Consider the following 20,000-nt stretch of genomic DNA (forward strand, 5'->3'; position numbering starts at 1 on the left):
TCAAATCTAGTTTAGTCTATTCAGGTCTCTGGAACACTCTTCCGTCTAATGTAGCATAGTTTTTTTAAAGACTCACTTGCAACTTACATCATCTTAAAAAAGTGATTTCTGTACTTTTTTTTTTAAAAATTTGTTTTTATTCTCTTTTTGTGGAGTTTTTGTTTTACATGTATATGTTGTACATTACAGGACATCACCTAAACAAGGGGACAAAAACATAAAACAGAAACACACTTGGACTGTACTTTCTTAGTAAACATATCACAGGATGTTACAAATCAACCTATCTCTTATTTTGTGAGAACGGGTCACATATTTACATTAACAGAAAAAAGGTAATGTACAACACTGTCCTTGTCATGTTAGCACCATTGTGCTATCGTACAACACTGTACTTGTCATGTTAGCACCATTGTGCTATCGTACTGCACTATACACACCCCAGTGTCATGTTAGCACCATTGTGCTATCGTACTGCACTATACACACCCCAGTGTCATGTTAGCACCATTGTGCTATCGTACTGCACTACACACCCCAGTGTCATGTTAGCACCATTGTGCTATCGTACTGCACTACACACACCCCAGTGTCATGTTAGCACCATTGTGCTATCGTACTGCACTACACACCCCAGTGTCATGTTAGCACCATTGTGCTATCGTACTGCACTACACACCCCAGTGTCATGTTAGCACCATTGTGCTATCGTACTGCACTACACACCCCAGTGTCATGTTAGCACCATTGTGCTATCGTACTGCACTATACACACCCCAGTGTCATGTTAGCACCATTGTGCTATCGTACTGCACTACACACCCCAGTGTCATGTTAGCACCATTGTGCTATCGTACTGCACTACACACCCCAGTGTCATGTTAGCACCATTGTGCTATCGTACTGCACTACACACCCCAGTGTCATGTTAGCACCATTGTGCTATCGTACTGCACTATACACACCCCAGTGTCATGTTAGCACCATTGTGCTATCGTACAACACTGTACTTGTCATGTTAGCACCATTGTGCTATCGTACAACACTGTACTTGTCATGTTAGCACCATTGTGCTATCGTACTGCACTACACACCCCAGTGTCATGTTATAGCACCATTGTGCTATCGTACTGCACTACACACCCCAGTGTCATGTTAGCACCATTTTGCTATCGTACTGCACACCCCGGGTGCAGGCAGTGTCACGTGGTCGCCCTTGTCGTGTCGACACTACAAAAGGAGCTAGATCGTGTGGTTTTCAACCAGGAAGTTTTCCTTGCGTCGTTGGTGCACAACTTGTTGTAGTTCTGTGTTGCATATCGTCTTAGCACTGTGCAACGATTTGTTCTCAGCATTTGTGTATTACAACTTGCCTCAGTACTGTTTAACATTTTGATCACTAAATAACGTTCGTTGTGCAATCAAAGCACAGCGGGAGTGCCAGACAGTGAACACCCGTGTTTGGAGTCTGTGACCGACAGTATTGTATACTTTTCGTGAAAACATGATAAAAGGTTTAAGGGGTAATAGGATCATAAAGTGTGTCACGTTTCGTGTGTGATGACGGTGTTGGGTTGAGGACTGTGAACTGTAGCGTTACAACTACACAGTGACAGCACAGTGCTGTACAAAGATCAGTGTAACACGTGTTGATGTGTTGGGTTGAGGACTGTGAACTGTGGCGTTACAAGTACACAGCACAGTGCTGTAAAAAGATCAGTGTAACACGTGTTGATGTGTTGGGTTGAGGACTGTGAACTGTAGCGTTACAACTACACAGCACAGTGCTGTACAAAGATCAGTGTAACACGTGTTGATGTGTTGGGTTGAGGATGTAAACCGTAGCGTTACAGCTACACAGCACAGTGCTGTACAAAGATCAGTGTAACACGTGTTGCTGTGTTGGGTTGAGGACTGTGAACTGTAGTGTTACTGTTACAACAACAAAACACATTGCTGTAAAAAGGTCAGTGTAACACTTGTGTGTCTCACACACGTTCTGTTGGACTGAACATCTTCAGAGCTGTGTCTGATCACCATAGGTAAGTGTGTTCTGTCATAACACAACAGCAAATGCAATCGCCCACAAGAAAAATGCAAATACACACACACAAACAAAATGAAAAAATAAAGCCTTTTTTAAGTCCTATTTCTTGAAAGTAAGACCTCATTTTAAGAAATAAGGCCGTATTTATAAGACCTATAATTATATAGAAATAGGACCTTACTTTGAGAAAATAGGCCTTACGTTCAAGGCATTTTTGTGAATGTTAACCCTTTGTGCCAGGCATATGTTAACTCTAGCCCATGCAATGCCGTGACGGTATTAGACGAGATCGGTTACCAGCCCTGTCAGATATAATTTCTGTTCCACTCTCCACCCTCCCCCACCCCCGTCCACACATTCACACTGTACCCCAACACCTTCGTCGTCACGGGTAGGTGCTTGCCGTTGTGTCCGTGAGCGGGGTGGTTACCCGACTTGTCTGCTGGTTCTCTTCTACACAACATAATGGAGGGGCTGATCTTGTACGACGCTTAGTGTTCGAGATAGGTGTGACATGATGCAGAACAGCACGAACAATCACTCAAAAAATAGAATTCTATTACGTTTGGCAGCAATCTGGGAGGTATTTCTGTGGTAACCTTGAAGCCAACCAGATCTGGGTTGTTCGGTTGAGGCGGTTGGGAAGCAGACAGATTACTTTAATTGAAATTGAATCATTGGCAAAATAAATTAATGCGTATTGAATTCCTATAGGGGAAGGGATCCTAATATGGAACACTTTTTGTTTCATGCTGATAACTAGCTTGTTTTCTTGCGAAGAAGTTTCATTTTGTGTTTGGTAGTCCTTCTCTCTTAGGTTAACTGTTAGGCCTAATTAGAGTGAAATAGCTTTGATAGACATTCAGCAAAAATTAAATACAGAAAAAATCACAAACGGTTCATATTAGGAGCCTGGGCGCCTAATATGGACCATTGAAGCGGCCTTCACGAATCACTGTAAAAAGCCCCCTATACTTCAAAATAACATGATACAACTTAGTGTACAAGTCAGAATTCAAAAATGCTTTAGATTTATTTGTTGAGATAAGAGCATTATTTGAAGCACACCAGGAAACTAAAGAAGAATATCAAAAACAGAGTGAAAATAAGTGAAATTATCAACTTGCACGAAAAGAAGACTTTTTGTTATATATTTTTTAAATCTCGAGGGCTAGTTATAGGTTATTTCCAGCAAGCTTCTTAATGAATTAATGAAAATAGCCTTTAGCTTTTATTTTCTTCGGTTTGTTGAAGGTGGTCCATATTAGGGGACTCGCACATACTTTGAGATTTTGCAATTATTTTTTGTTTGCAGTAGAAATTCGGGGTCAACACTGCTAAAATGTAACAAATGTGGTCTTAGCTGTCATATAACAATGTTTGTGTGATAAAAGCTTTGGATGTGGACAGAAACGAGTTCGTCTAAGGCGGCAAATTTAGAGTGAACGCTGCCAAAAGTGAAAAAAGAGAAAAAGTCTAACGGTTTTGAGATTTGTGTTTCTGCAAGTGTTTTGACATGTGCAAGTTATCCCGAGAGGGTGAATACAGCGAATAAAACTTTTTTGAGCGCTCTAGCGCCGTTAGTTTGTCAGAACAGGAGGTGGTCCATATTAGGAGCCGGTCCATATTAGGAGCAACTAATAATGTTCATAGCACTCCGGCCGTGTTCTTTTTGTTGTCACAACCCGTGTTGTCCGTTATTCCTGGCGACGTAGCAGTATCACAACCTCCCTGTACACATCCGGCACGGAACTGCAGCGTTACAACTACACAGCACAGTGCTGTACAAGGATCAGTGTAACACGTGTTGTGTTGGGCTGAGGACTGTGAACTGTAGCGTTACAACTACAAGACACCATGCAGTGAAACAAAGAGATTGCATTTTGTGCTTCAGAAACTTTGTGTTGGACTGAACATCTTGAGAGCTGTGTCTCAACACCATAGGTAAGTCAGTTTTGTCCTACTGCAACAACACAAACATACACAAACACACATACACAAATATGCAAATGCCCACACACACACTCACAAAATAAAAAGGTAAGGCCTTTATTTGGAAATAAGCTTTATTACTTGCAAGTAAGAAATGATTTTAAGAATTAAAGTCTTATTTCTAAGACCTTGTTTGAAGAAATATGGCTTTTCTTAAGAAAAAAGTTATAATTTTTAACCCTCTGTGCCAGCCACACTGTTTCCTCAGCACAACGCTGTCACAGGTGGGTGCTAGCCGTTGTGACAACGAACAAGATCGGTTACCAGCCGTGTCAGATATATTTCTGTTCCACTGTCTACCCTCCCCAACCCCCGTCCACACACACACACACACAGGCATACACACACACACACACACACACACACACACACACACACACACACACACACACACACACACACACACACACACACACACAGGGAATTATTTGTTTTAAAAGTGCAAGTTTTATATGCCTTTTATTTGAAAGTAACCTTGTGCCCATATCTGCTGAACAGTAGGAATTGTGTGTGATATCATAAATTTACACCAAAACAATCATTACAAAAATAATGCGATGAACACAGACTTCCTTACAGCTTCGTAGCACAGGTCTGTGTTTGACATGAAAGTGAGGACGTATTTAACAGACATCAATCAAATAACTCTTGTGTGGGGCAAGTCAACAATTAACCGTGTCTACTTGAAAAATATTTTGGAGAAAACATATAGCTGCTATATATACCGTATGTCGGTGATGAATAGACTGAAATACATTTGAATGATTTTGTTCTTAAAATCTCCGACTTTTCTTTTTATCGGCGCTCACCGATAGATAGTCCACTCACAAACACAAATGAGTCTTCGGAAATCTGGCTTCCATACTCAAGGCGACGTATCAACATTGGGCAGCTCATCCCGTGTTGTACAAGTTATTACTCTGGTAACACGACAGCAGGGGAAAAACACACTAAAACATCATGCTAAGTCACTGTTACAATAATCTGCATCGTCTGGTCCAACGTCTGAGCTGTTTAACACGAAGTGTGACGTCACGTGTGTGGCGGTCTGCGTCTTTATACAATTCAAAGAAAAACATTATGATGTATTTTTAATGTCAGACCAAAGGTCAATGCTTGCTATTCGAGCCTAGCTGTACACAATACTGCAGTCAGATGTCGACAGGTCAAGAAAAAGTATAATGAGTTAAATAGTGGTTTGAACGTACACTGTGGCTTATTCCGCCTGCTTGTGCACAATATTATATGTCCTGTTTCTGTATTTCGGTTTCTTGTTCTCTTATTTCTGTATTTTACAGTTTCCTAGAGGGGTTATTTTTTATCCCACATCATGGCGAGCCCCAACAGAGGTGAGGACACCCGTGACAACTTGGTGGACATTGTGAAACAGCTGTACCCTGACGCTCTCACCCGCACCGTTGTTGTTCCCCCTGTCCATCTTACCCGGGTGCCGTATAACACGGACACAGTACCCGGTACTGATCAGGAAGTGCTTGTGCTGCCCTCTAGTGAGCAGCTTCTGCAGCAGCAGGGCTACATTCAGGCAGACTTTGCACAGCAGCACGTGCTGCACAACTTGCAGCAGCTCGGAGATTCCGGAAAGGAGGTCATGTTCGTGGTGTCTGAGCTGAACTTTAAGGACTACCTCAACAAGCCGTTCTACGCCAAACACACAGGCAAGCTCCCAAAGCCAGCAACCTTACCTAAGGAGCTTCGGCATCACGGGAAGCAGGGAGACTTTGACATCCTGGTGATTCACCGACAGTATGGTATCCTGGTCGGAGAAATCAAATCTGTCGGTAAGACCGAGGCAAGCCGAGCGGACACTGAGGTGGTCAAGGTTATTGACAAGGCGGTCAAGCAGCTGGACAAGTGTGAGGTGCACGCCAGACACATGGTCAGTGACATCGCTCCCGGCCTGACTGTGAGGAAGACTCTCTTTCTACCCAACGTCAGCCGCGCTCAGCTACAGCGGATTCTGCATGATGAGACAAATTCCAAGTTACAACAGGTCAGAGAGAGAAAGAGACAGAGACACAGACACACAGACAGACAGACAGACAGACAGACAGATCGATATATACAGAAAAATTGAGAAACAGTAAAAGCGAGAAACAGTAAAAGTGAGAGAGAGAGAGAGAGAGAGAGAGAGAGAGAGAGAGAGAGAGAGAGAGAGAGAGAGAGAGAGAGAGAGAGAGAGAGAGAGAGAGAGAGAGAGAGAGAGAGAGAGAGAGAGAGAGAGAGAGAGAGAGAGAGAGAGAGAGAGAGAGAGAGAGAGACGTGATGTGTTAATTGTGTCCTGAAATTTTACCACAAGCCTTTGTACATTGCAGGCGGTGTGTCAGAGCCTGGGTGCAGCCAATACAGCGGAGGCCATACAGCTGTGCTGTTGCTCTGACCAATTGTCCCAGCCTGCATCGTACTGGCACGTGACACCCGCCGTGTTATCACAGCTGAACACCTGGTGGCAACACAGGATGACTTGTGCTGTGGACACTCGGCTCACTGATCAACTTTACCTGGACATCGTGGCAAGGTGAGATAAACCACATCATGTCAAATATCTCACTGTGCTTGAGCAATGTTGTGTTTTTTGTTATTTAAGTATTTAAAGCCCCACTCTGCCTCACATGCGGTTTACAGAACGATGACATCATTCACTAAAACAGTCATACTACACTGATTGGACACACCCACAATAGCATTCAACAACATTAAATGACATTTATAGACCTCTTGAACATCTATTTAGCGCGCATAAACCACACACCAGTTCTCGTGGTTTATTCAACCCCCGAGCCTTCGGGGCCCCGTGTGACCCACTTTTTCATACATGATCAATTGAGTGGTTTGCGCTTTCAATCATATTATATGCAAAAGCATGTTATTGTGCACCTCTGAATTTAAAATACAACAAACGACTGACAGTGACACAAAACAGAGTGAAGACGCCTTCAAAGAAACTAGCGGTTTGCTGTTTGCCGAAAATGCGTCTGCTTTGGCAATGATAAGAACAGCTACTTTGACGTGATAGTCGCCCTGTGGCGATAGTACGTTAGTATGCACGCAATACTCAATCTAGTCAGGCACAGCAACAACCCGTATAAAAATGTTTTAAGTCTCAGTCGACGAGCATCTTATAAAGGGGAAAGTTGTATCGTTTACAGTAATCCTACTTCCCTGTCACCATTAGAAAAGAGCTGCAATTTCAAACTTTGAAAACTTCGAACTGAACTGACTTTGTCTTGATGATAAAAGAATTCTTTCGTGTTTTAACAATTTTTGTCTCACAAACTGTCAATTTATTATTTAGATTATAAAAGTTAGGTCTGGCACCATAAAGAGGCGTCTGATTCAAATGGTACTATCGGCACGAAATATATCTTTTGAAAATTGTCTTGCTCTCAATGAAAAGCAGCCAGGATGTTCGTAAGCGGCAAGATGGAAGTATGTTTGTACTGTCTGTTAAAGCTCGGGGAGCTCTGTGATCAGAAACAGATGGTTTACGGGAGGCGGAGGGTGGCTTTAAGCTATCATTTATCGTTGGTCTTATCTTAAGGATAAGGATACGGATAAGATTTCATATAGTCCTGTGAGGTTACCCTCATGGAAATTCGGGCTGCTTTCTCACTGGAGAAAGCGAGCTTCCATACAGTGTTCGACGCTATCCATTTATTTGTTTTACTGCATGCCCATAATTATTCATGTTTCCAAGCCCTGAGACTTTCGCTGTGAACTTGGGTTCTTTATCGTTCGCATGCGTGCACACGGGGGTGTTCTGCACAAAGTTGACTCTTTGAAATAAATCCCTCGCCGAACGTGGGGATCGAATCCACGCCGATAGTGACAACAGGTTTTGAAGCCAGCGCCGCTACCGACTTAGCTATTTCAACGGCTGTTGTGTGTTGTGTTTTTGTATTTTGTTTTGTTTTTGATTACAGGTTCGTTGGACCGGCCACCACGGTGTCTGTCCCCTGCTACAACAACGTTCGTGTGGAGGTGCGGACTGCAGGACAGGCGGTGGCGGAACTGGGGCGGAGGCTGGCACTTCTGGTTCTGACCCTGCAACAGCTTGACCTCATGAACCGAGATCCGCCACTGGTCTACATTACGGGAGCGCCAGGAACAGGTGACAATCTCACAGTTTCTTGTTTGTTTCTTATTTTGTGTGTTTTTTGTTGTTGGTCTTGCTGCCGATGTTTGTCAGTTCTCTAAACGATTTTCTGTCGAAGCAAGATGGAACACTAAGCTCAGCCGTCTGTTTCGCGTTAAAGGCCAACATGGGAGCGCGGCAGATGTAGGCGAAGGGCTCTTAATACGGACCACTTTTTTTTGTTTCATGCTGATAACTAGCTTGTTTTCTTGCGAAGTCGTTTTGTTTTGTGTTTGGTAGTCCTTCTCTCTTATGTTAACCGTTCGGCCTAATAAGTAATCAGAGTGAATTAGCTTTGATAGACATTCAGCTAAAATGAAATCACAAACGGTCCATATTAGGAGCCTGGGCGCCCATTATGTACCAGAGAAGAGGCTTCACGAATCACTGTATAACATGATACAACTTAGTGTGAAAGTCAGACTAATGAAAATATGCTTTAGATTGATATGTGTCGGGTTGGTGAGAGCATTATATGAAGCACACCAGACAACTAAAGAAGCTTATCAAAAACATTGTGAAAAGAAGTGAAATTATCAACTAATACGAAAAGAAGACTATTTGATATTTTTTAGATCTTGAGGGTTAGTTATAGGTTATTTTCAGCGAGCTTCTTAATGAATAAACGAAAAAGGCCTTTAGCTTTTATTTTCTTCGATTTGTTGAAGGTGGCCCATATTAAGCAACACACACATACTTTGAGATTTTGCTTTTATTTTTGTTTGCAGTAGAAACTCAGGGTCACTACTGCTAAAATGAAACAAAATATACGGTCTTAGCTGTCATATTAAGCAATTTTTGTGTGATAACAGCTTTGGCTGTGGACAGCAAGGAGTTCGTTTTAGGCGGCAAATTTAGAGTGAACGCTGCCAAAAGTGAAAAAGCCCAACGGTTTTGTGTTTCTTCAACTGTTTTGACATGTGCAGATTATCCAGAGAGGGTGAATACAGCGAATGAAACTGTTTTGAGCGCTCTAGCGCCGATAGTTTGTCAGAACAGGAGGTGGTCTATATCAGGAACCGGCCCATATTAGGAGCCCCCCCCCCCCCCCCGCCCCCCCCCCCCCCAGCTCTATTTTCTCGTGCTGTCCATTGCGCTAAATTCATCTCTGTAGCCTGCTACTATATCAATAAGGCACGGTCTCCTACGCGCACTCGGCTACCTATTTAAGCCTCCATGAACAACATCAACAATTATAGTCGTTACTGTTGTCGTGGCGAACAATACTGACAGAACAATGTTTCTGATTTCACGGTGTGTCAACTGATTCCGGCTATACCGTTCGTACGGCAGATGTTTCCGTTCATACAGCGTCATTTTCGGCACTTGGTCGAGGAAAAAATTGTGGTAAATCGTGTGGGCAGCGCACTTTCATACAATCACTTGTTGTTTTTGAAAACATGGTGATTCCGCTCGTACGCCATGATTTAGTTCGTACAAAAAAAACCTGTTTCCGTTCGTACAAATAGTGATTCAAACAAGTGAATGTACAAAAGCCATGGGTTTCTATAAAGTTCTGTCCAAACGAAATATCATAACAGTCTATGCTTTTGATACTCATGTGCAAATCAGGGGTCAGTTTTGATGAAGCCCGTCCTGAATTGAGCACGAAGTCGACTTAACGAAGCTTCGCGAAGTCTTTATTCCGAAAACCCGCAACTACAGCGTTGTACTTTGACCCCTACTTCGCTGCGCAAGTTTTGACATGCGAAGCTTCGCCGTAGTTCGCAACGATATTGTGTTTTTTTTGTCAGAAGAGTGCTTTTTGATTCAAGATGGACGTAGAAATCACACTCGAACCGAAATGAAGGATGTGTATATCGGCTTTGGTTGACCCTAAGTGCGTAAACTAAACACCTACCGATATCATGTCATACTGCCACGCTTTGACATGTTGAATAAAACTCCAAATCCAAGTGTGCACACCACATGGCCACGTCTGTTGACTGGCCAAAATAAAACAAAGAACTACCTGTTACAATTAATCTTACGTCAGTTGGTGACGTAAAGTACTCAAATGGAAGCTAACCTCGCGCTGGTCGAGACTACCAGCAGTCAAACATGCATACTCTGGCTGAAAGGCTGGAGACGCCAAGACAAGAAAAGATAAATGTATTCTCTGCCGAGAAAAGAGTGCATTCCCTTGGACTTCGCGAAGCTATGCTGAAAGTAGTTCAATTAAGGGACGAATTCTCTTTTCGGAAGCTTTTGAAGTGAGCAACGCGAAGGCGACTTCGTGCAATTGAGGACAGGCTTTACAGAGTGAGAAAAACAAGAAAATGTTGAAAAATCATGCAATGCTGCTACGTTTGACCGGCGTGTGCAATTTTGAGGTTCACTAGCACCTTGGTATTGAGTGTACATATAGCCCAATCAAATTGCTACCTAGTTCTTGCGATATCACGAAAGTGCGCTGCCCACACGATTTACCGCAATTATGTCCCTCGACCAAGTGCCGAAAATGACGCTGTATGAACGGAAACATCCGGCGTACGAACGGTTTAGCCGGAATCAGTTGACACACCGTGGATTTCCTTGCAATGCACTGATGCCAGCTGGTTTGCTCAAATGACGTCTTAGTGTAATGCATGACGCAATGTGTATGACGTTGTTTTTTGTCAAGGTTACTTTATCGTCATCGTACCAGAAGGTTCCAGCTTTATCAGAGAACGGTTCATTTTGTGCACGCTGTGTGTGTTATCTGATTCCATGCAAAATGTGTCAACTGAAGGAAAGGTATCTAGCTGACTCGGAGAAAAGTTTGAAACTGACATGTTGATTTAGTCTTAGAAATGTATTTTTCTATAATAAGAACTTTCGTGGCAGTTATATCCATTTTTATGCTTTTTGCTATGTTCCTGATGCTGTGTTTTGCGTGTGACTGGTGAAGCGGACTCAATGTCACAGAGCTTTGCCTGCACATTGTATTGTAATACATGTATATTTTTAAGGATGTTTTGTGTGTGAACAGGTAAGACAGTTCTGGTACTGCAGGGGTTGAGGTAGCTGATCGTGGGCCTACATCTTCCCTATCACCAGGGTCACGATGTGCAAGTCGTCGCAACATGTAACACTGCCTTATTTTCACATTGTTTTGCAATATATTAACCAAAATATATGTTGTTTTTCATCAGGTAGGACGGTGGTGATGGTACTGGTGGGGTTGAGGTGGCTGCGACAGGGGCACGATGTGCACGTCGTCTCTACGTGCAACATTACCTGACTTTCACGGTCCTTTGTACTATACTCCATTCAATATGTCTGTGTTCCAACAGGTAAGACGGTGGTGCTGGTCCTACAGGGATTGCGGTGGCTGCGAGACGGGAATGATGTGCACGTCATCTCGACATTGTACGACACCCGGGCCGTCAGCACATCCATCACACAACAGCTGGGGATGTCGCTGAGCGCGGGCCCAACGCCTTCCCTGACACCAGGCAGCGTGTCGTACCACCGATACGATTTCTGGAACAGGGAGGCTGATGTCGAGCAGGCAGTCACCGACCTCTTAGACTTAGCGTGTGTGAATGGCGGCCACCTGCACGTCTTGCTCGATGAGGTGTTCTTTGACAGCAGGTTTGTGTTCATACGTGTGTGTGTGTATGTGTGTGTGTGTGTGTGTGTGTGTGTGTGTGTGTGTGTGTGTGTGTTTATGTGTGTGTGTGTTTATGTGTGTGTGTGTTTATGTGTTTGTGTTTATGTGAGACTGTGTGTGTGTGTGTGTGTGTGTGTGTGTGTGTGTGTGTGTGTGTGTGTGTGTGTTAGAGTGAGAGCTGTAACTGTCTGATTCATGTAACTCGCACCACCATGTATGCGTGGAATAGCATGTTATTATAACCAGAATGTGCGTAAAATGAGAATGACGTCATTATTGGTGAAATATCAGGTGACGGCATTCATAAAGTTGCGGATAACGCATAACTATTATCAGCTTACCATGTCTCATGTGAGTGTGACACACATCTGTAACACCATGTCTCATGTGAGTGTGACACACATTTCTAACACCATGTCTCATGTGAGTGTGACACACATCTCTAACACCATGTCTCATGTGAGTGTGACACACATCTGTAACACCATGTCTCATGTGAGTGTGACACACATTTCTAACACCATGTCTCATGTGAGTGTGACACACATTTCTAACACCATGTCTCATGTGAGTGTGACACACATCTGTAACACCATGTCTCATGTGAGTGTGACACACATTTCTAACACCATGTCTCATGTGAGTGTGACACACATTTCTAACACCATGTCTCATGTGAGTGTGACACACATCTCCAACACCATGTCTCCATTCTGTGTCACACATAGATCTCTAACACCATGTCTCCATTCTGTGTCACACATCTCTAACACCATGTCTCCATTCTGTGACACACATCTCTAACACCATGTCTCCATTCTGTGACACACATCTCTAACACCATGTCTCCATTCTGTGTCACACATCTCTAACACCATGTCTCCATTCTGTGTCACACATCTCTAACACCATGTCTCCATTCTGTGACACACATCACTAACACCATGTCTCCATTCTGTGTCACACATCTCTAACACCATGTCTCCATTCTGTGTCACACATCTCTAACACCATGTCTCCATTCTGTGTCACACATCTCTAACACCATGTCTCCATTCTGTGACACACATCACTAACACCATGTCTCCATTCTGTGACACACATCACTAACACCATGTCTCCATTCTGTGTCACACATCTCTAACACCATGTCTCCATTCTGTGTCACACATCTCTAACACCATGTCTCCATTCTGTGACACACATCTCTAACACCATGTCTCCATTCTGTGACACACATCTCTAACACCATGTCTCCATTCTGCGTCACAGTGGTAAGCAGGGTCCCCGTCACACACAGCTTGTAACACGCCTAGCGCAGCAAGTACCACACCTGTACCTGTGGTGTGTCGGTGTTCTGAACACCGAGATACCCCCAGCACTGCAGACACAGGTGTTCACTGTCCCCCTCCGCTCGGCACCCGCCGTCCTCCGTGAAATTCAACCCGTGATTCACAGGTATCCTGTCAACGACTACAGCGACAGCGGCGTGCCTGCCCCTGGGGACGGGCTGAGCGTGATACGGCTGAGTCACCATGGCAACGCTCACACAGGTCGGTGGCCAGTGGACTGCGCACAGTGTGGTCAGGATATCGCTGCCGTGCTGCGCCGTCTGGGTGTGGGTAAGTTGTGTAGCTGATGATGATAGTGATTGTTGTTGTGGTGGTGGTGGTGATGATAATGATGACGATAATGATGACGATAATGATGATGATTGTGGTAGGTTTGAGTGAAGGGTAAACCTTCCCGTTCCTTAATGGTGTTTTAACACCCCTCCCACCGCCCCTCCCATTCCCCCCCCACCCCCCGCCCCCACCCCGAGAATATGTTGGAAAGTAATCGCTCACTTCAAAAGAAACAAAATAATGTTCAATCAAATCTGAAGTCAGTCTACCAGGGATAGAAAAAAAAACCGACGTCATTTGTATTGACGTAAAATACAAAATTACGTCATGACGGCAAGATTTGATGTGTGTGTTTGTCGAAAATGTACACACTTTGTGGTGATTTTATAAAGCAAGTGTGTATCCAGGCTTGCATGTGTGTGTGGGAGGGTGGGGGTGGTGTGTGTGAAAACAAATACACGGATAGGTTGTGTTTTGAAATGTTACGAATGTTAGCTTACATGAATATTGATCAGGACTGTTTTTAACCGTTAAAACCGTCTTTTCCCTGCAGGGAGGAGCGTCGCCAACAGTCCCTCCCGGCTGAGCTACCGCGACGTGTTCGTCCTGACCAGAAGCGACGATCTACATGATGACGTCACGGATGAGGCAGGGCGGGTGACGTCACCAGCTAGCGGCGTGGTGCAGGGACTGAAGGATGCAGGTGTGCCGGTGAGTGTGTTGGGGTATCAAGACTGGCTACACAACAGGGCGAGGTGGGAGGGAGCTGTGCAGGACGTGGCGGTGGCGGCAACGGACACAGTGACAGTAGCGAGGTATGGCTATGTGCCAGGCCTGGAGCGGCGCGTGGTGGCCGTGTTGCAGGACAGAGATCAGGGTGATGATGATAGAGGGAGGACTGATGAGCAGATTGATCTTCAAGACAGGCTGTATGCAGTATCACGCTGCACCACACAGCTCATCATGGTCCGCACGCCTCCTGTCACCACCACCACCACGCCATCCCTTACAACAACCACTACCCCCACCACCACCACCACGCCATCCCTTAATTACAACAACCACTACCCCCACCACCCACGCCACAACCTAATACAAGAACCACAACGACCGCCGACAGCACAACGAGCACCGCCATCACCAGCGACGACGACCACCACCACCATCGCCAAAAGGCGGAGAGATAGGAAGTGTGTCTTGTCGTGACATGTCGCCATCAACACTATCGTCACCACCTCTCCGTTAGCTTCACCATCCACCACCATCCACCACCACCACCTGTACAACAACAACAGCAACAACAACAACAACAACACAACAACAACCTCCACCACCATCACCTCCACCACCACCTACAACAACAACAACAGCAACAACAACAACAACAACAACAACAACCATCACCACGACAACAACAACCGCCACCACCACAAGAAAATTGCCCAAAACACATTAGGTTATTCCTAGTTTTCGCAGAGTGTAATCACTTAGATTGCCAGAGACAGATTTTGTCATGTTCTATGACGCAAAACAAGAATTGACGTCATCGTGCTTGTGTTTTACGTCATTCATATCTTGACACGGTGACTGCGCTTCGAAACTTTCTTTGATTTTTCACATGAAATATGTTTTGCCTGAAACACCAGTGACCTGAAGTAACTGACCACAAGCAGTAGTGAGAGATAGCAAAACATGGCATTTATATTGAATAAAGATGTTTTTGCTCTTCTATCTGTCTTAGGCAGTGTGTGTGTGTGTGTGTGTGTGTGTATGTGTGTGTGTGTGTGTGTGTACAGGCGCGCGCATATGTGTGTGTGTACAGGCGCGCGCATATGTGTGTGTGTGTGTGTGTGTGTGTGTGTGTGTGTGTGTGTGTGTGTGTGTGTGTGTGTGTGTGTGGCCGCATAACATTTCCATTGTAAGACAACTCAAACCTGACACACTTACAGTGTTTTATGATCACTGCTGTCCACAAAGTTTGGTGACCTCTGGCAAATTTCGAAGTCTCCGCTATCACAAAAATATAATACCCTAACGGTGCATTACCGCAGACACATTCTACAACATTAGGTTAAACATGTTTTAACTAAAAAACGTAATACAGGAAGTCACCAGCTTATAACAGACGATCGACTTTCGGAAATAAGTGTATCGGGTCTGTATGGGCTGTGAGAGAGAGAATACACTTGGGTTTCTTCTGACACCCTCGCTAGTGATTGGCCCCTCCAATGTTTGTCCGAGTAAAGACACCCTCGCTAGTGATTGGCCCCTCCAATGTTTGTCCGAGTAAAGACACCCTCGCTAGTGATTGGCCCCTCCAATGTTTGTCCGAGTAAAGACACCCTTGCTAGTGATTGGCCCCTCCAATGTTTGTCCGAGTAAAGACACCCTCGCTAGTGATTGGCCCCTCCAATGTTTGTCCGAGTAAAGACACCCTCGCTGGTGATTGGCCCCTCCAATGTTTGTCCGAGTAAAGACACCCTCGCTAGTGATTGGCCCCTCCAATGTTTGTCCGAGTAAAGACACCCTCGCTAGTGATTGGCCCCTCCAATGTTTGTCCGAGTAAAGACACCCTCGCTAGTGATTGGCCCCTCCAATGTTTGTCCGAGTAAAGACACCCTCGCTAGTGATTGGCCCCTCAAATGTTTGTCCGAGTAAAGACACCCACGCTAGTGATTGGCCCCTCCAATATTTGTCCGAGTAAAGACACCCTCGCTAGTGATTGGCCCCTCCAATGTTTGTCCGAGTAAAGACACCCTCGCTAGTGATTGGCCCCTCCAATGTTTGTCCGAGTAAAGACACCCTCGCTAGTGATTGGCCCCTCCAATGTTTGTCCGAGTAAAGACACCCTCGCTAGTGATTGGCCCCTCCAATGTTTGTCCGAGTAACGACACCCTCGCTAGTGATTGGCCCCTCCAATATTTGTCCGAGTAAAGACACCCTCGCTAGTGATTGGCCCTTCTAATGTTTGTCCGAGTAAAGACACCCTCGCTAGTGATTGGCCCCTCCAATGTTTGTCCGAGTAAAGACACCCTCGCTAGTGATTGGCCCCTCCAATGTTTGTCCGAGTAAAGACACCCTCGCTAGTGATTGGCCCCTCCAATGTTTGTCCGAGTAAAGACACCCTCGCTAGTGATTGGCCCCTCAAATGTTTGTCCGAGTAAAGACACCCTCGTTAGTGATTGGCCACTCCAATGTTTGTCCGAGTAAAGACACCCTCGCTAGTGATTGGCCCCTCCAATGTTTGTCCGAGTAAAGACACCCTCGCTAGTGATTGGCCCCTCCAATGTTTGTCCGAGTAAAGACACCCTCGCTAGTGATTGGCCCTTCTAATGTTTGTCCGAGTAAAGACACCCTCGCTAGTGATTGGCCCCTCCAATGTTTGTCCGAGTAAAGACACCCTCGTTAGTGATTGGCCACTCAAATGTTTGTCCGAGTAAAGACACCCTCGTTAGTGATCGGCCCCTCCAATGTTTGTCCGAGTAAAGACACCCTCGCTAGTGATTGGCCCCTCCAATGTTTGTCCGAGTAAGATCAAGGGTATTCACTCTTTCACAACCCATACCAGCCCGACAGAGTTGTTTTTTTCTCTCGGGAATTCAGAAGGGAGATAACTGCCATTTAATCCAACATGTAAAAAAAACCCACAAAAAAACCTCAAAACAAATCAGCAACAAAAATAGTGTTAATGTTTAAAATACACTTAAACAGCAAAGAAAGACCAACAGCTGGTGTAGGTTGATCTGTGTGGTAATCCTGAAACACATAGACTGCTAACGTTCCAAAATCGAAGATTAAAAAACAGGAAATGCTAGTTATTGGAATTTTATTTTTGTGATATAAAAAGTCATTCATGCACTTGTCTAAGTTTTGTCAAAAATGTAGGCTAACGTTCCAATACGTATCATTTCGTGTTGTGGTTATTTGTCGATCTTTGTGGTATGTTTCACTCAGGGATGATGCTTGATGGCGGCAGTTTGTGTCGATCTTTGTGGTATGTTTCACTCAGGGATGATGCTTGATGGCGGCAGTTTGTGTCGATCTTTGTGGTATGTTTCACTCAGGGATGATGCTTGATGGCGGCAGTTTGTGTCGATCTTTGTGGTATGTTTCACTCAGGGATGATGCTTGATGGCGGCAGTTTGTGTCGATCTGTGTGGTATGTTTCACTCAGGGATGATGCTTGATGGCGGCAGCTTGTGTCGATCTGTGTGGTATGTTTCACTCAGGGATGATGCTTGATGGCGGCAGCTTGTGTCGATCTGTGTGGTATGTTTCACTCAGGGATGATGCTTGATGGTGGCAGTTTGTACAAGTCCAACACTGTAAACTGAAGTGGGCCACTTTGGAACACACGTTTTGCAACCAGTTGTGAACACGCATGGTGAACACTTAATAGTGTTTACCAGGTGTTCCACTTTTCCAGTAGAATTATATATAGTATATAAAAATAACAAAAAAGCTTGAATTTTTGAGGGCGCGAAGCAGGAAAACTGCTGTAAAAAACACACACACAAGAACGCTCAAGAGTGATTAACCATTACTATAAGTCAAGCGAGTGTACGCTAAATACGCCCGTTTTCCTTTTGCCGAACGAACACACACAAACACACACGTACACACACACACACACACACACACACACACACACACACACACGCACGCACGCACGCACACACACACACACACACACACACACACACACACACACACACACACACACACGAACACACGAACACACACACACACAAGGTTTCTCTTCAAAATTAAAATAAGGGAATGGTGCATGGCATACTGTAAAACTAAGAACAAATTATCAAACAGAAGGAAAGCAGAGTTACAGTCTGAATTAGATGAGATAGAGAAGAATTTGGCTCTTAACCCGACAGACAAAGAAGTAGTTGATCAACGGGAGAAGTATAAAACAGAAATGGAATTGTATGCGATTAGAGAAGCAAAAGGTGCCCATGCACGGGCACGTGTAAAATTTATTGAAGACGGGGAAAAAAACACTAAATATTTTCTCAACCTAGAAAAGGCTCGAGCAAATAGTAAAGTAATGGATAGACTAACTAATGAGGAGGGACAAGTATTGAAAAAAAGACAAGATATTGTAAAAGAGCAAACTCGTTTTTATTCAAATAGATACAAAAAAAGAATTAACTTTGATGAACAATATGTTGAAATGTTTTTACAAGACGTAGAAGTTCCACAATTGACCGAAGAACAGAAAAATAGCATTGAGGGCATTTTAACTGAAGATGAAATCACAAAGGCTTTAAAAATAATGAAAAATGGCTCAGCACCAGGCGGAGATGGTCTAACAACTGGTTTTATGAAATTTTTCTGGTGTCAGATAAAGACAATGGTAATATGTTCCTTGAACGCCGCTTTTGATAATGGTCAAATGTCTCCGACCCAAAAGAGAGCAGTTATAACATTAATACACAAAGGGAAGCAACTGTCAAGGGATGATCTGAATAACTGGCGACCAATATCTTTACTAAACTCAGATTATAAGTTACTGGCAAAGTGTCTAGCAGTACGCCTAAAAAGTGTGCTTGGAACAATAATTCATGAAAATCAGTTTGGTTTTATGAAAGGCAGAAATAGTAGCACAGCAGTTAGAATGATTGATGATATAATTACACATCTCAAACAAACGAACAAACCAGGGCTACTCCTAGCTCTAGACTACAAAGCTGCTTTCGACACAATATCAAAAGAATACATAATGTATGCCTTTAAACGCTTCAATTTGGTAACACTTTTGTTAGATGGGTCACTACGCTCATGAACGAAACAGTAAGTTGTGTAAATTATATGGGGTGGTTGTCAGAGCCTATAGAAATGAACGCTGGAATTCGACAAGGCTGCTCATTCTCACCAATGGCCTTCGTGCTCGCCTTAGAGCTGCTGGCAGTCAAGATGAGGGCAGATCAGTCAGTTAAAGGGGTATTCTTGCCATCAGCCAATAGTACTAATCAAGAAAGACTATTGAAAATGATCTTGTACGCTGATGATATTACGCTTTTTCTGAAAGGCACTGATGATGTGCAAAATGCTCTGACATTGGTGTCATATTTCTCCAAGTTCTCAGGACTGGCTGTGAACAGACTGAAATCGGAGGCCATGTGGTTGGGTTCACAGAAGTACTCTGAGGAGCAGCCATGTGGCTTCAGATGGAAATCAAAAGTCAAAATTCTTGGTATATATTTTAGTAATAATTTAGAAGCCTCGGAAATCGAAGAAAACTGGACGGAAAAAATTAATCATATTCAGAGCACAATGATTAAGTGGTCTAAGAGAAACTGCAGTATAATGGGAAAGATTTGCCTTGTAAAATCACTTTTGATCCCTCAATTAACACATGCTTTGCAAGCTTTGATTATACCCGAAAAGATCATATGTAAACTGAACTCAATGTTTTTCAGATTCATTTGGAAAAAAAGATTTTCAAACACAAAAGCCTATGAAAAGGTAAAACGAAAAGTTATGTGCCAGGAAACAAGTAAAGGTGGCCTAAATATGATTGACTTGGGTGACTTTCAAAAATCCTTTGTACTTGGATGGTTTTCGAAATTACTG

General features: G+C 44.0%; 2 protein-coding genes across 5 annotated transcripts in view; both read left to right on the forward strand.

Moving 5' to 3' along the window:
- Positions 1-1,251: 1,251 nt before the first annotated feature.
- LOC138974191 (uncharacterized) overlaps positions 1,252-20,000 on the forward strand; it is a 61,206-nt gene continuing 42,457 nt past the window's right edge. The window contains exons 1-2 of one of the 4 annotated variants that reach the window (XM_070346904.1): positions 1,252-2,042; positions 3,763-3,991. The gene's annotated coding sequence lies outside the window, so the exon portion shown is untranslated. The remainder of the gene's footprint in view (positions 2,043-3,762; positions 3,992-20,000) is intronic. The other 3 variants (XM_070346903.1, XM_070346905.1, XM_070346906.1) reach the window with 3 other exon arrangements.
- Positions 4,002-15,141, forward strand: LOC138974190 (uncharacterized). Its single transcript, XM_070346899.1, has 6 exons — positions 4,002-6,050; positions 6,373-6,575; positions 7,981-8,168; positions 11,468-11,768; positions 13,060-13,409; positions 13,966-15,141. The coding sequence occupies exons 1-6, from the start codon at positions 5,370-5,372 to the stop codon at positions 14,616-14,618; spliced, it is 2,376 nt and encodes a 791-aa protein (XP_070203000.1). The 5' UTR covers positions 4,002-5,369; the 3' UTR covers positions 14,619-15,141.

Source organism: Littorina saxatilis, linkage group LG8 (assembly GCF_037325665.1).
Source record: "Littorina saxatilis isolate snail1 linkage group LG8, US_GU_Lsax_2.0, whole genome shotgun sequence".
NCBI classification, from domain to species: domain Eukaryota; kingdom Metazoa; phylum Mollusca; class Gastropoda; order Littorinimorpha; family Littorinidae; genus Littorina; species Littorina saxatilis.